The sequence below is a fragment of the Notothenia rossii genome (genome assembly GCF_949606895.1).
Source record: "Notothenia rossii genome assembly, chromosome: 11".
Taxonomy (NCBI): domain Eukaryota; kingdom Metazoa; phylum Chordata; class Actinopteri; order Perciformes; family Nototheniidae; genus Notothenia; species Notothenia rossii.
The window spans coordinates 44,692,984-44,710,343 of NC_136910.1; the positions used below are offsets into that span (position 1 = coordinate 44,692,984).

The 17,360-nt window shown below is 40.3% G+C and overlaps 1 protein-coding gene across 1 annotated transcript in view; it reads right to left on the bottom strand.

Moving 5' to 3' along the window:
* Positions 1 to 1,247: 1,247 nt before the first annotated feature.
* brinp1 (bone morphogenetic protein/retinoic acid inducible neural-specific 1) overlaps positions 1,248 to 17,360 on the bottom strand; it is a 106,053-nt gene continuing 89,940 nt past the window's right edge. The window contains exons 6-8 of the mRNA XM_079658361.1: positions 14,250 to 14,486; positions 10,923 to 11,145; positions 1,248 to 2,716 (exon numbers count right to left, since the gene is read on the bottom strand). Coding sequence (XP_079514487.1) covers positions 1,576 to 2,716; positions 10,923 to 11,145; positions 14,250 to 14,486 — 1,601 coding nt within the window. The 3' untranslated portion in view covers positions 1,248 to 1,575. The remainder of the gene's footprint in view (positions 2,717 to 10,922; positions 11,146 to 14,249; positions 14,487 to 17,360) is intronic.

Sequence of the window (17,360 nt, forward strand, 5' to 3'; positions counted from 1 at the left end):
TTTGTTGTTGTTAATAGCAGGTTAACGGATTGGATTTACACAAAGTCATAAGCAATATGATTCAGGATCGGATTACCCAAATAACATGTGACCAAACATTACATAGGTAGTGTTTCATATTTCAATTTGACGATTGAATGTTAAACACAGTCAGAGCTCTGTTGATGTTTCCCGCAACATGCAAAACAAAAAAATCTGAAATTTGTACACGAGGTCATTAAAAGCTTACAGATGAAACACTGCCAAAAAGGTATTTTAAGATTTAATTTAACAATTTCTTTTTTTTCTTTTTCTTCTTCCTGTGGCACAACAGAGCAATTCAATGGCTTTACAACATGACCCTTATTCAACATAATATGCTTCCTCCTGTCATCTCCCTTTTGCTGTGCTCTTGTCTACAAACTGATAGAATAAAATAAAAACATACAAACCAAACATTTCCTTAAATGTATGTTCTTTTGTGAACGGGGATGGACTTAATGTCTACCTCAGGGAAGTGTATGGCTTTAGGTCGTCTTGCAAATGTGCCTGAATGATGAATGTTTACATTTTGCTCTTGGTGCGGAAAAGCTCCACGAATCAGCAGTCACAACATGTACATTTTGCAAAGCTGTACAAAATAGCATTGATTGTTAAATCTTCAGACCACAATATTGCACTCACGCACCAGGAGGTACTGCCTTGTGAAAAACACAGCTTGAATTTCAAACACGGGAAGAAGCGCTCCAAATGCAAGATTTTGCTTAGACTGGAGTCAATCTCAAATGACACATTCAATTAACGAACAGCAATAAGCATCAAGCCAAAATAAGGTATACGCACATTTGCACACGCGCACGCACACATACATTCATCCACATATATATGTACTGTATATATAAACAGCTGGCTTTTGTTATTTGACATGACTATCCATTACTGCCCTGCTGTGTGCCTTACGTATCAGAACAATGACAGAGTGCCTCATAACTCACAATGCAGATTTGCTGTGGGTTTGAAATGTAATAAAGTCTATAAGTAATGTGTTGACTACTTATTCACTAGGGCTATTTAATCCTTACCATGTATAAACATTTTTTAATATTAAACTCTCTGTAATGTCTGAAATACTTTGAACATTAGCTGAAATAAAAGGATATCTGGTCTGCCCTTGTGTTCCATTGTTATTCCTTTAAAAATGTTTTTGTCAGTAAAGAATGGCAGTTTCAGATAAAACCTTTGATCCCTCGGAGTAAAATCAAGGCCTCTTTTTCACCAGTACATAGATTTAATATTTCTTTTTTTTCTTCTTTTTTTTTTAGATCTTTTTAGGGAATGACAGACATGCTGGGACACATATGATACAGTCTTTATAGTGGTTCCATTAATCTTCTTTATCTTAATCTGAAATACTTTTCATCAGTGCCTTTTTCCTTTATCTCTTTAAGAATTATGCTTACAAAGTTAATATTACATCAAAAGGCAGAAAAGGTCCAAAAATGAAAAAAGAGAAAAAGAAAATTAAGATTAATATCCCCCGCCTAGTTCATTTGTTGGGTGTTTCATGTTGCTGTCCTTCTGTGAATGTTACTATGTTCAGCAGAGTTTAGCAGTCAGATGATCTGATTGTTTTAGTATCTCTGTGCTGTACATGTCCAAGGCATGGTTTACTCGAATCATCTCGCTGTTGTTGAGCTTCAGCCTATGCTTGAGCATACAGGAGAAGAGGTCCAGCTGGGGTTTGCCAGGAGCAGATGGAGGGGCAAGGCGGTTAATCCGATCCCTTATGTCCAGCAACAGGAGCATGACCGATGAGGAGGAGTAGAACTGATTTCCCTGTGTGTACGACTGGTTAACCTGCTGCACAGCACTACGGAGCAGGTCGGCATTAAAGCGTAGGCTGTAGCCAAACACTTGGATATCAGATATTTTGATGTAGATCTGCCGCTTGTTGGGATCTCCAAGATCCACTGGACCCTGTCCCGTGTCATTGCGTAAGCCAGTTGGGATCTTAGCGCGGCTACGCAGGTAGATGTGCACCGTCTCAAAGAAGGTCTTCCACCGGTTGCCCAGCAGGAGAGTCCAGTTGAAGCACTGCGAGTTTTGTAGTCGTACCTTTTCCCAGCGTGGGTATCCATGTTCCCCAAAGGGCATGCTCCAGCCTTCTGAGTGGCTACCACTGAAGGGGTTGACATAAACAAAGAACATGGGGTCAATGCTGCTATTTCTCATCTGGCAGATCTTCATCGACAGACCGATAATCATGTGGAGGTAGTCCATCCGGTTTTTGTTACTCTTCAGGGTCAGGGACATGCGCTTACGCCATCTTGGGTCAAAGAAGGTTTCTAGTCGGATCTCATTGCTGATGAAAGTCGTGTGAATGTAGAGTCGGGAATCCATTTTCTGCAACAGGTATTTGAGTTCCAGGTCCTGAAAGTCCAGATCAGTTTCAAAGCTGATGAACTGCTCGCTACGTTCTGAATCCACGTTCTGGGGCTCACAGCGGCCACGGTACAACTTGTAGCCTTTGTTGCAGGAGCCACATTGTGAGATGTTGGCCAGGCTGCACATGGCGCAGCTGTTGTTGCCACCTATGACACATGGGATGGGTCGTTGGCATAAGGTAACACCTGTGTGGCACACGCATGTCCTTTGGCTCTCCAGGAAGGTCCCCCAGAACCCGTTCTCATTACAGTAGAGGAAAGACTGAACCCTGTTCAACCACTGCATCACAGATCTAGAGAGAAAGGAGAAACAAAATATGGAGATAATCGTTAAAGGTCACATTTGAGAGCTTTAAGAGTTACCATATAAAGAAGACCTTTCATTCACTTATGTTCATTTTTACTATCAACAAATAAAGCTTGTGTTAAATTAGTTTCAATAGTTTGGTAATGCACTTGAAAGCATTACAAATAAAACCCCAAATTAAGTTAATTGGGATGCCTTACTTAGGCTTGTACTATGTAGTCAGTTCACTTAACTTTACTGAAATCAATGGATGCCAATAGTTAGAAGGTACAACAGATACAGTGGCAAATCCAAAACTCAATGATATGCTTATTAAATGTTTGGCAGCAATGTATACATGAAAACCATTGAGTCAGGATAGTATGGGAATAGGACCATTTCTTCCCTTCAAGGGGGGGGGAGGAGTTGCGTTATTTCCCTCAGGTGGAAGGCATTACTTGCTATTCTTATCTTGTCTCTTATTTTCCCTTCAGGCATCTTTCCCTGTCATCTTGACAGCAATGGAACTTCTTTTCAGACTGTAGGAGGTGAATTCTGAATCTTGATTTTTCAGAGACGAGGTCTGGTCAAGGTTAACTTGACATGTTAATGAAGCCAAGGCTTAACTATGATGGATGGAATTGCATTCTCGGCAGGCCAGAAACCCCCCAAGCTTAACCCAAAATGAGCCCGGAACAAATCACCTATAGAGGACATTGCTTGATTCCACTAACTTTGGCCTCAAATTAAGGATGGCATGAAATGAGGATGAACATTAAGGAAACGAAAACATCAACTTTCAACGAGCTTACTCAAAAGCAAACATGTCCTTAATTCTGCCCCACATAAAACACATATAATGTAGAGACATTAAATTGTCCTTGATGGCCTGGAATTCAATAAAGTGCAATCCAAAATAGGTTGTGCTGTTGGTTTTAATGAATGATGTATGTATAATGATGATGAATCTCACTGATTCATATTTTGCCAATGACTAATATCTGACCTATGAAAATGTATTTACTTGCAATTTGTGTAGACATATTTTTTTTCTTTCCAAACTGTAACCCATCGGATCATGTCACTGACTGGTTTCCTGTGTGTTTATCCCATTGGAGATGTGAAATGTACCTTGTGTGGAGAAGTTATTTCTTGACAGTGTTTGCTTATGTGCACGAGTGTTCTCATGTCTGGTTTTGTCTCTTCCCCTAGAGATGAGGTGTCTTAATATCCTGGCGCAGGCAATGTATTTGTGATTTTTATATCACTTTCCATTTCCTCTCTGTCGTATTGCAGTGTTGCCTGGAGTGTCTTTAGAGAGATGAGTGTATCATGTTGGTTCCCTCCAGCGTGTGTTTGCTGTCCACTCCACTATGAATACAAAAGTAGCTACCTAGCAGAGATGTACTAATATACTGGTTTTACTGTTTTTTTGTGACACAATCTGATGGTAATAGATATTATTTATCTAGCAAAATCTATTACCCTCATTACTGTGATTATAATTTCTTGTGAAGTGTCTCACAGTTTTATTTTGATTAGCTCTGATGGAAGCAGAACAGGCACAGCAGGGTCAGCTAACTAGGCTTCACATCTTTCTGTCTCCAGGTTCTAGGTACTCTGGTTTATTAAATTGTATGTTTATATGAGCTAGTCCACCTACTGAAGCACTGCCAGTTTATGGCTACAGTTTACATAACTGACACATACGAAACTAGCCTCTTTAAAATTCAGAAAATAACATTTATTATCAGAGGTGAGCTTCATGTGTGCAGGATGTTGGAAAAAATGTTTCATTCACAAGTGAAAACACCCAAAGAAACCAAAATGTGCACGAAAACATGAATGAGGGTAATGCAAATTAAAGTCGACAAATAGAAAGTTAAAGATTAACTTGTCTAGTCCTAGTTTGTCTCTAATACCTCATTCACACCAACGCAACTCCGGTTCAAGAGCTTTTCAGGTTCAGAACCGGTTATTCGCTTTAGCTCCGGCTCTTTTCACACTGCCCAGAGTCCGACTGGTGCTGCGTAATTGCGTCATCGTTTGCGTCATGACGTAACCGTTTGCGTGCCTGCTTCATAAAGCCAAACCGCGTGGAAACCCCTCACAGCTGACACCGACAACAACAACAACAATGGCCGATTGTGCTCCAGCTTCCTCTGTATCTCTTCAGAAGACCAGATTCCCAGTAGGTAGCTGGTCTCTTCCGTGGACCACTGCTGCTTGTTAAGTTTCTACATCGTTGTGTACAAACTGGATAAAACGCCGGCTTTTTGTTTTTGTTCAGGAGTTGATCCCGCCCCTGCCCCTGCCCCCACCTCGACGTAAGCGTGACGTATGTGGTGCTTTTGCTCTGGCCGGACAATGTTTTGGTGCTTGAAACAAACCGGATTCTGGAGCTAAGAGGCTGCTCCGCTGCGGTGTGAACAGGAAAACCTGGTGCTTTTCAAGCTCCAGCTCTGAACCGGCCCTGAAACACCGTTGGTGTGAATGAGGTATAACAGCTTTTATTGGCAAATAAAATCCTTTTTTTTGTACATGTATTCTGCGTAATGACACATTTCAAAGTCAAAATCACTGTGGTGGAACTGATCACAGGAAAAAGTGACACAGACTAAAGGAATGAAGTTCAAAGACCAACAGCGCTGTATCTGGAGAAGAAACTTGTTGTGAACCCTTCAAAAACGAACCAACTTATCATAGACTTCAAGAGAAACACTACACATTAACAAGGGCAGTATGGAAATAATTTCTGCTTTCAGGTTCTTTGCACATTGGTAAAATCGCTCTTGGTCTACCAACACCATTACAGTAAAGGTCTGGTCAAGAAGGCACAGCAGGGACTCCACTTCCTGAGGATTTGAGCAAACCAGGAGATAACCTTCCACTGCTGCCCCATCGAGAGTGTGCTGGCGTACTGTATCGCTGACCTCATTGGAGGAATTATTCAGCCTATTCTGCCTTAGTAGAGCAGCCAACATACTGAAAGAGCCATCCCACCCTGGGCACCATCTTTTTAATCTGCTTCCCTCTGGAAGATGCTTCAGCTCCATCAAATCATGGACACACAGATTCAAAAACAGCTCCTGCCACAGAGTCGTACGAGAACTGAACACTGTCAAACACTAACATTGACTGTTTTTCGACTTGTGTACATTTTACATAAACTATTTATGCTATTATATTCATAAAAGTAATTCAACAAAGCTATAAAGGGCACATCAAGCCATTCGCAATACATGCTATTTTATTGGCCAAAAAGATTATCCTGTGGACATAACATGTGTTTATTCTAAAGAAAAACGTTAAGGTCGACACGTTAGGAAGCTATAATGCCCACTGTATGTCTGTGTATAGGTAATTGGATCCTGATTTAAGAGATGGTATTTAAAGGGTAATTATTTGCCAATAATTATCAGATTTCTTTTTCGACAGTTAACATGATTGTGAAACATTACACATCTAATAATGCCAGATATAAAAGACTTTTCAAAATTCTCATTACAATGTGCATACAAAACACATTGATTATGTTGGCTTTAATGTAAAACTTATCCTATTACCTTTTACTGGCTATGTATTATTACATTAGACAAAGGCACAGTCATAAAGATCCCTCATTTGAATTTATTTGCAATAACTGTTGAAATATCCTGGTTGAATTACTGAAAGATATGCCTCCCTCAATAAGCTATTTGAGAGCATCATGTGGCTAGTCTAATTTCTCTCTTATTTGTTTCTACAGCAATAGCTTACATCCCAATGGATACTGTTTTGTTTTAATGAATTCGAGCACACTTTAGGTTTGTAATAATGCATCAAACAGGCCCTGGTGTTCAGATGACAACTGTCATAGCTTCCCCCCCCCCCCCCCCCCCCACATTAAAGAACAAGGAAAAGGAAAAGGAAGAAAGAGGACATCAGAGCATTAGAATGGAATCTGCCGCTGATCAAAGAAAGCAGAAGGAAAATGTCCCACAGATGAAGCAAGCTAATACAACAATGTTATTCAAATGAGTACTGAGCCACAGTGGGAATTTAATCGAGAAATCTTTTTGCGTTATCTGGCTTTAGTTTTATGATGCAATTTTTTCCCATGCTCTATAGACAAAGACTGAGTTGCATGATGTTGTATTATTATGTAGTATGTAGTGTGGTCGTTGCCATGGCTGTGTTCTTGTTGTCATGATTATGACATTAGTTTATAAAACATGCAACACTTCAACATGGTTTTGTTCAGAGAAGTTATATGGTTATGCTGGCGGAGCTTTGAAGCCACTCTATCAGTGAACTCCTGTGGTGTATTTCTGTCCTAATACTGCCCAAGCTCAGCTATTTGAAAGGAATAATGAGTTATAAATGCATGATTAAAACAAATGTCACTCCATTCTTCCTATCTCTTGTGTAGTGTTCCCATAAAGTGACATTGTATCATAATCCACTACATTTCCCCTGCAAGAAATATTGCGAGGGAATGCAAAATTAGTTTATAAAAATATTCCCAACATGATCTTTCAAGAGCTTCGTATGAAAGAGAGCAATACCCTTGATGATTTCATGAGACACGATATACAGTAGCGTAAACTAAATGCAAAAATTACGTTTGAATATGTTAAGGCGAGATTAAAAAGCAGTGTCAAGTCAAAATCAATAGACATTATGGCAAAGTGACTCATCACATGGAGGGTACATTTCTTATTAGTAAATATGCTTGACTTGACATGAATAATTAAAGCCAATGCATAGCCTGGATGAAAATGATTTGGCTAGGAGTGAAGCTACTTCATATCTGTCACTATGAATCATTTACACCAAAGACAAACTGCTATGTTTATTATACTTGAAGCAAGCTGCTATACTCATTACAGGAAATGCAATAGGAAATCCAATATAGTTCAGCTATAAAGTTTCCACACAGTTATTGCGGTGAGTGTTTGCAACAGGGATTTACGATGCTTGTAATGGATGGATGCCTTGCGGTGAGGTAAGAGAAATTATAAGGTGGCGATATGCATTTGTAATTACAGCCGGGCAACAATGCATCCAACTCCTTTCCTCCATTAGCTGATGTAAATATGTTTACTGACTGACCTAGAACGATATGCAATGTTGAAAGTGCAACATGTTTGAACATTTAAAAATATTTTTTGGGGAAGTTAGACTTGATAACACAAGTTTACATCAGAATAATTGCAATTAGTATAAGTGACTTCCTCTTCCCTACTTTGCATCCATAATTTAATTTAACTAAAAGTGTACAAGGACATGATATTAATAGGCATAATATGAATGCTTTAAAGGCTCCATGTAAGAGTAATGGAATAACGTGAAACGACAGTTTAGGAGGGGCTGGATCATTAACAATGCATCACTCTTCTGTGTTGTGTCAGTCAATACATCGGAGAACTCTATCCGTCCCTCTATTTTTAACTTAGCCAATACGCATTTACTCACTTCCATACATGCCTACAGAAGACTGCCTGATACATGCAGCACTTTCTAGTTCTAGTATCCCTCCTTTGTATTCCCTAAGTATGTGCAGCCCTGTTTTCTTATTACTACATGCGTTATTATCTTGGTCACCTTCAGTCACTGGTGATTTAAAAAAACACTCAACTACCCTGTCAGAACAAAACATGTATCCTTCCTCTCTTGACACATACACTGCTCCCTCACAACGTTTTCTAGGACCCTCTGAAAATGGCATCTGAAAAGGTAGGATGTGAAGGTGAATAATGAAAGCAATAAAGGAGCCACAGGTTTCCAACTACACGATCTAACATGTTTGTGATGTATCAAAAATGGTGTTCTTGGCAAAGTAATCTGTGATCAATGGGGTTTCTATATGCATAGCTTTGGGAAATGATCCCAGGAGAGGACCACGGTGGTGCTAAAACCCCTGGGGAAGTCAGTGAACAAGATGCTTTCAGTGGCTGTCCAAGTATGCAGAGAGAAGCAGGTGGTTGACAGCAACATCCTTCCCATTGTGGGCCTGATGTATGAAGGATCCGGCCTGCTGCCATTTAGAACCCTGGTGTGCCCATTCTTGGCCACTGGGTCCAGGCAGGATGTTTTTCACATGATCATCAGCACCCTCTGCAGCTGACAGGTTGGGAATGTGCTGGAAGCTCTCCCTGAGGAGGTTGGCAAAAACCTTCAAAACACTTGGCGTGATGGTTTATGGGCTTTCAGCTGTACCTCCATTCCACCATCCACTGATATTATAGGCTGCCCAGTGACAAGGTGGAGACTGGAGTACCTGTTGGTGTCTCGGGCCATTTTCTTGAATTGAGGACAAAGACAGAGATTGTAATGTGGCAAACTTGCCAATATGTTATTAAAACATAGTCCTTTAACAAAGTCATTTTGAGAATGCAGTAACATTCAAACAAATCATAAAACAATTGCTAGCCTTCATTAGACATGAACATAAGACAAAATAGGGATTTGACTTTGGAGGAACTATTACAAATGCATATTCTGTATGAAGGTGTACAGTAAGATAATGTTCTGTGTGTATCAAAGGGCTGGTATGTGGTTGGTTTGAGTTTTTAGTTTTTTAATCTTGAACCTATAATCTATTACATTATGTTATACTCACACCAAAGTTAGGTTTTATTTGAGAAAATAAAAAAAGCAAGAGCTGATTAGATCCAACCATTAATAGCTAGCCCTCACTCTTAAACCTTGCCCCCCCCCCCCCGCTTCTATCTTCGGGAAAATATGTAAGCCCTATGATAGCCCAACAAATTTAAAACATACATAGTGTAGGAATGACCCTGTCATGGTGTACTCTGGGCTTTCCCCTGAGAATCTAAAACAAATTGAAACATAAATGTGGCATATGTTAAGAAAGGTGTGGGACTGTGAAGAATATGAGCTGGGACACGACACAAAGCCATGTGGGTATTGTAGTTGTCCATCGGGAGCATGTTTCCTTAAGGCTTAACTTCTACTGACATGCTGCATTTGCTTAGTCTTCTACTGTCATGTTTTCATTGTTTGTCTGTTTTCCTCACTGTGCACTATGACAGGGTTGCACTACAAAAATCTTGTTGGATATTTTGTACAATGACAATAAAGGCTTCCTATTCTAGGCTGGCTAGTTGTTGTAATGAGGGTGAGCAATGGGGGGTAGATACCAAGGTAGAAAAAGCCTATCTTGAAAAGAAAAAAATAAATATATGCCTCTCCCCAATGCTTTAAAAGGTATTTGATGTGCCTCCCCAGTTAGCAACAACCTTTTATCATATATAACAAGCAGTCCCTTATAGGAAAATGTAGCGCTGTAGCCTAAGTTAGAACATGTGTGAAAGCAATAGACCACTTACCACCCACTCAAGGACGTAGGCAAAGTGCACAGACATGCAAACAGATGTGTTGAAAACAAATAAGTCCTCCATCTGATGCAAGGCTGCCTCACACAAGCAAACAAATAAACATGCTGCTCTTATTTCCAGTGCCATCAGGCGCTCTCGATGCGCACTCCATGGAAGAGCAAGGCCACATAGTGCGGCTCTTTGCAACACTTCAGAACAATCCTTTGCCATCCCTTGCACACAAATGTGGGTGTGCCCCTTTTCTGTCGTAGACTGTTGACATCTGCTCATTTTAAGACCGCTTGAATAAATATTTCACAGATCCCATTTCCATCACCTACAGAGAACCGTTGTTGTGTGTTTCATGTGGCACACTTTGCATATTTCGCAGAGTGTTTTCTAATATTTCCTGCAGCGAATGTGGAAGTTCCTGGCCGTGCTGACACCATGGCACATTCACAGCAAGGCTCTTAAGCTGCAACTGCAGTAGGTGGTGACAGATGTGTGCAATGACCTATCAAGAACACTCCCACAGCTACATTTACTTTTCAGACTGCAATGAGAAATACAAGAGTGAGCAAGAGTGCTTTGGGCATGTGCAAGCCTCAGCACTAAGTTGGCTTGATGGGCAAAAACAACAGAGCCATAAGTTGAGATGTATAATAGATGGCATCCTTACTGTGCATGCTTCGAGAAGCAACAATCAAAGTAAAACCTTTACATCATTTCAGAGAAGAAGTTTCCCTGAAATATCCTCTGTGGGATACATGTTCACAGCTGCTATTCTCACACTTGGAAAAGAAAATATCCCAAAATATAAAATGCCAAGTCATCACCGAGTAAATTCACGTCTAATCCCTATCATGATCTAGAGGTCGTATTTCTACCCACCTCTCCCTAGGCATCTGGTGGTTGGGGTTGTGGTGACAACGGATGCTGAGGCCAAAGAGTTTGCGGGCAGTGCGCTGGATCTTGAGCCGCTGGATCTCCAGGGAACTCTGAAGGAGCCTGTAGCGAGCCTGAAGGTCCCAGTCACTGCCCCACAGGAGATGCACACTGCTGATGGGCAGGAAGTGAGTGGAGGGCAGCCTCTTCAGGAAGGACTTGAACTCATCTGGATGACAGAAAGTGATGAAGTGAGAGAGCAGATGGCAAAGCACAGAGATGAGAGAGGATGGTGGTGAGACAGAAAAATTAGAGAAAAGTACAAGTTCAAAATTAATCTTCTGACTTGAAAGCTTGGAATCAGCAGAAGAAAGGGTGAATTCAATATGAAAGTTGCATTTGAAAATGTAATCAATTGATTTCACTTAATATGGATCTACTTCTTTTGTGGTTCTTACAAAAAAATTAATCTGAAGCAAACTTTTCAATATATTTATTTGAATTACACTGACGTTTCCATGGCAAGACTTAGACTTTAACGCAGCTTTTTTGAAATAGCAAAATAAACTGAAAAATGTACACAAACAGTCTTATCTGTGAACCAACCATTGTGTTTTTATACACATGATTAAGTGTCAACAATATCGGAGAGTGCGTTTGCATTACAGAACACTTATTTGTTCAACCCTATTCCTGCTAAGCATTCTGGGTAGAATTACAAACAAAGCAACAACAAGCAGCAACTGGATGTAATTGGTAGTGTTGACAGAAGTTAACAATTTTTGTGCATACATTGTTTTGAATATAAAAGGGTTATCATTTAAAACTTTATCATCACATCATTTCACAAGTTAACCAATATGTCCAAAGTTTATTTTTTGGAACACTGCAAAAATATCCAGTAGGCTCTTTTTCAAGTAGGGGCAATTTAAAGAATCACCAAAAAGAGTCAGTCCCGTTTTTTTAACGTGGCAATGGTCAGTGAGCACACAGAAACTCGACCAATCTTCTTGATGTATGGTTGGATGTCTTCGGTTGGATTGCTTCAGTTGTGAGTATTTGCAGTGAATTGAAACTCTCGGTGCAGTAAACACCCTCTGATTGTGCTTCCACACACGTACTGAAGAGCCTTGCTTCAACAAATATGTTCCCACCAGTGTCGCTTATTGCCCTTATGTTCTTCCTGCTGTTTCTGATAACTCACGGCTTGTCTCCTCCCCAGACAACCCGTGAGCCCAGCTCTCTGACCCTTGTTTTCAACTCTGGTTCCAATTTTTACTTACAATGTGCATGAGGTTGCTTGTAAGACTCCAGCAGCAAATACACAAGTAGAAGGAATCTTTTATTTGGTGTGCTAATTAAAGAAATATGACTCAGAGTATAGCTCATTATTGTCTCCGAAGATAAATTCAAGCACATCATTATAAATAATCCAATGAACAGTTTATCAATTCCAGCATGTTGAAGAGAGTGCAGAAGTAGTCTAACACAAAGATGCCTCTACTCAGGGTACTGACAATCTAATCCAAATCTATGTATAAAAACCCCTAGTCCAACCACATTTGCTTGGGGAGAAAAATGAATACACAGCATTAGGCGGAACTCTTAAAAGAAAAGATCCCCATATTCAATACCTGCAAAATAGACATTTGCGATAAGCCAGTGCTTTCCTACAGACGTCTTAGTCTAACAGCATTAACCACGGAGTTGAGACCCTCTTTCAGACACAGCTAAGAAATGTCAGAACTTCCTCCTCTCTCCTCCCAGGCATGTCAGAGCTCCTTTTCCCCTTTTCTTCAAAGAAGCCAGATTCCTTCTCCTCCCATGTTTCAAACTTGCCGTATTCCTCCACCCACTTTTCAGAAATGTCAGGTCACCTCCCTCGCCCTTTTCCTAGAAAATGATGGTTGTCCCCAGCATCCAGTATTCAAAAATGTTTGATTCCCACACCAAAAGAATCCATTATCACATCATGCCAGTTCAACGGATGCCAAGTGCTTTCATACAGGCTTCAAAGCCACCAAGGATCTCTTCCTTGATACAGCTTCCAAAGAGTCCACATAGTCCCTCGCATGACTCTTATCTCAAGTCACCAAGCACCTTATCTAGAGATTACAGCTCTCAGAGTGTAACCCCACTTCATACCTCTTGTGCCATTACATCTCAATATGAAAGGTCCAAAATATATATAGAGATATTTCATTTTATTAATCTAATAGCATTTGGATAAACGATTGATACAGACACTAAGAAAGTTATTAATTGCCTTGCATTTGAATTTATAAGCCTTAATATAAACCTTTATTTTTGGCCTCTTCGTGTTGCACCCTTTCCAGACTCACTGCACTCAGCGACTGACATGCACTTTCTATGGTATATCAATATATTTATCTGCTGCTGGCAGGTTTTATTGGGACACTTTTATATCATATCAATAATAGATTAACAAGGTGACCCGTCGCCATGTAACAGCCAGGTAATAGCTGTACTTTTATTTCTTTTACCACCGTGTCCAATATCTTACCCCCCCACTTTGGGTCTGCATTTGTATTCAATGAAAATAGATGCATTGGTTTAAGAGAGAATATTAGCTGCAATGACATTCAAAGATTTGACATCCTAAAGTTGACCTTTTCAATGAAATTCGTTCTGTATAAACACAAAATGACTAAGTAACAAAATGGGTTATTTGTAAGCTAGTGCATATACAGTAAGTGTTCTCCTGATCTGTAGCTTTTGTTTACAACAAACATCATGCTGTATTACATATTACATGAAACTAGTTGTTGATACCATAAATAAGTAAGAAGTGGGGTCATTGCTCATATCGTATATTTATATAGTATGTATACGATACGAATCAAACGTTTTTGCAACCAGTTAAAGTCCCCCCTTGCTTGGCATTTAAAAAAGTGCACTTTAAGGCACTTCTGCATTGGTTTCACCTATCAAAAAATAAGGTTGAAAATGAATCAGAATAAAAGAGGGTCATCGTTGGCCCATCGATGAACCTTGACCTTTCGTAGCACTATGACATTGTCACAGTACTTTCTGCAGTGAATGTAGGAATTTTCTATTAATTATGTAAATGTAGTATTGAACAAGGGCAGACTAAGCTGCAGAATTATAAAATGGGATTTTAAACGATCTTCAAGCAAAGAGAAAATTGCAATGTTATGATATCACCTTAGTTACCTGAGCTCTGCATGTACCCATACACAGAATAGGATAGCTGCATATCTCAGGAATGATTCCCTTGCCAAATAGTAAAACAGCTACACACTTCTCCTAAGCTGTCAAGGTAAATATAAGTTGTAAGAATTGTAAACTTACCAGAGTTCTCAAAGTCTTTGTAGGAAGAGGCCCAGGACTCAGACATCCCCAGCAGGCTATTCTCCATGATCTGGATGTCAGTGATGGGACAGTTGCACTGGGGATAATCGTTGGCGCACTGACAGATGCAATGGTTGTTACTGCACACGTACTCTCCCTCTCCATTGCACATGATGTAGCTCAGAGCTGACTGGACAAACTTCTCCTGCAGGTATTCTGGGAAAATGACCTGAAGACCTGACAGAAAAACAGAGACAAATGGGAGGTTTTAGTGACACAGAATGTGTTTCATAAATGATCTATTGTCGAATATGACATAAAGAACAAGACAAAGCCTACAATCTCGCTTTCTTTTCAAGTATACAGTGAAATGAAAATATGTGAGGCAGGATTATTGTCAACGAATGATACCCATTTTGTCTTTGCATCAATGCAAATGTGTGAAGAGGTTAACGCAATATTAAAAAAGCGGCGGTGAAAGGGCGGACTGACCTTCCAGGATTGCTTTGTGTTATAAACACTCATTTATTTTTCTGAAGGGTGTGCTTCAAAGCTCGACTATGTTCAACTTGAGCTGTCTTTTCAGTGGCGGGTCACTCATGATGTGACAATGTATAACAGTGATTGATGCCTGCTCTCTTCTGCTGCGTTGGTTTCCTTAGCACAGATTGTTTAATACCCTTTGTGAGCATTTGTATTATACTCCTTGCTTTGTACAATACATGTTTCCCTTTGTATTTGCCTGTGGTTTACATACCAAACGTTGCAGCATCCTGCTAATTATTTGCTAATAGCGATATTGGAATTTGTAGTCAAGAGGCCAATTTGGGGCTGAAGCTGAAAATACCTCGCCGCTGACAAGGTATTTATCATTTTCATACTACAAGCCAATCCGTATCTCACCCCGGGGATCTCATAGACGTGAACCCTGAAAAGCTAACAGTAAAGCCTTTTTCTTCAGTCCAGGCCCGTTGAAAATAAATCCTTAGCTATACAAGCCACTGAATTGGAAAATAACTAAATAGATTTTTTTTCTCCTGTATGAAACAGAATCTTGGTGAGGCAATATTTTCTTAATAGGTTTTACTTGAGCACAAACAGTGTTTCAGCAGGAAATACGCAGCCAGGAACCAGAACATAACATGTTATTGAATGATGAATGATTCCATTATTTTTTCTGCTCACGTATTATTTTGACTTTCGGTGAAAATAGGAATCAATTCATGCAAAATTAACATAATGTAGCTGAAAGAAAGGGAAGAGTAAGCCTATAATTGAATACTCTACACAAGAATCATTTCCATGGCATTGTCATAGAATTGAATGGTATCTAGTATTATTCCAGTGCCAAAGTGTGCTCTTTATTTACACCCACAACATGCACTTTAACAGAAAACAGTGGGTGATTAAGAAGCATTAATGTCCTAATATGTGCCAAGATGGTTGGCTTTGCAACATAGGGCAACTTCATCCTGCATGAACAGTGACAGTCTCTAAAGAAAATAAAGTGGCTTTGGCCAATATCGAGCGATGTTTATACAATTCTAAATATTAATGCAAATATTCATACTCATACCAAGCCACAAGCCATGTTTTACTTGTCTTTAGATGCAGCACAATAACCCTACTCTTTATAATAAACCGTCTTCTTGTGTTCCCTTTTTAGTTATGAGTAGATTCCCTTCTCCTCTCTCCCTCTTTAGAACCGTTGCCCATCAGTGATGAAGGGAACAGCAGGAGGGAGGGAGTAAAGGGGATGGATGGATCATGTCTGACCACAAAAGAGTTGGGTTGCACAGGGCTTTTTCTCCATCAGGCCTGTCTGCGGCCCCTGGATCCAATATTCATTTAGCTTGATGTATTCCTGGGCTTGAAACTTTAATGTGATTTGTGGGAGAATCCAGATGGCAAGTTCACGGATCAACGCTGCTTACTGACAGTGCTGGTGCCAGCGGCCGGGTGCACAATAACACCGAGTGCCTCAGCCCTCCCCTCCTTCCCTCTGCCGTCTAACCATTCCCCCAACCCTACTATCAACACACACACCGACACACATTTTCTTCCTGTGACATCATCGTGTTGGTACCGGGAGGTTTCAGAGGGATTGGTTGGGGATGCTGACATTCAGCTCGGCACTATCAGTCTTGCAATCTATTGTTTTCCACTCTCTTTTCTTCTCAATGTCTCCGTCTCTTCTCTTGCCAAACCTCTCACTCTTTACCTCGTACTCCGAACACATCTCTTCCGTCTTACTTCATTACACTCACTCCTACTCTCACCATACTCATGCCCCTTGACTCGTCCCTCTTCATCCTTTGGCTCACATTCACTCCATCAATCACTCTCATCATTCCTGTTTCTTCACCTCTTTTGCTCTCCTCAACACTTTCCCACCCAGCACGCACTCAAGTATTGGAAATTCAATGTCTTGTCCTCCCACTCCAGTGTAGAAATGATGTCATGCAATAAAAACAAATCCATCCACATTTGTTAGTGCAGTGGGGAATGAGTAAGAGAATTGGAGCCCTCGGGCCCAAAATGAAATGAGAAACTAATCAGAGTAAAAAAACATTTATCTTTGTGAATATCCCGGCTTTGCTCTGGTAGTGCGGTACCATGTGAACACTTTGAAAATGATTGGGCTATAAAGCTACAGTTTATATGGCTCTTATGCAGGTGTTTGTTGAGTTAAAAAACAACACATTGGAGCAGGGAGTTACACTTTCCATCATTAAAGAGCTGCTGATGAAATAAATAGCTGGGTATTGGAATTCCCGTTCAGCCATTTGATAACCCCCAACTTCATGCTCTGTCAGTGCACATAATTCCCTGCAACCCCTATGCCTGGCTTGCTCTAAATAAATAGCACCTGAAAATGGCAAATAGATAATCTCTCTGCATACATCAAAGGCTGATATATTTCCTTCACGTACGTTGGAGGATATAGCCCCTCAAACCTTCCATGAATGCTAAAAATGGAGCCTGCAACTGTGAGTTTGCCTTTTCATTATGTCTCTTTCTAGAGTGCTCTATTTTCCCATGGTGATAGATGGGGAGTGTAGTCCACAACTGAGGCTTGTAACAGCCTTGGCAAGCAGTTGCCCGCTTATT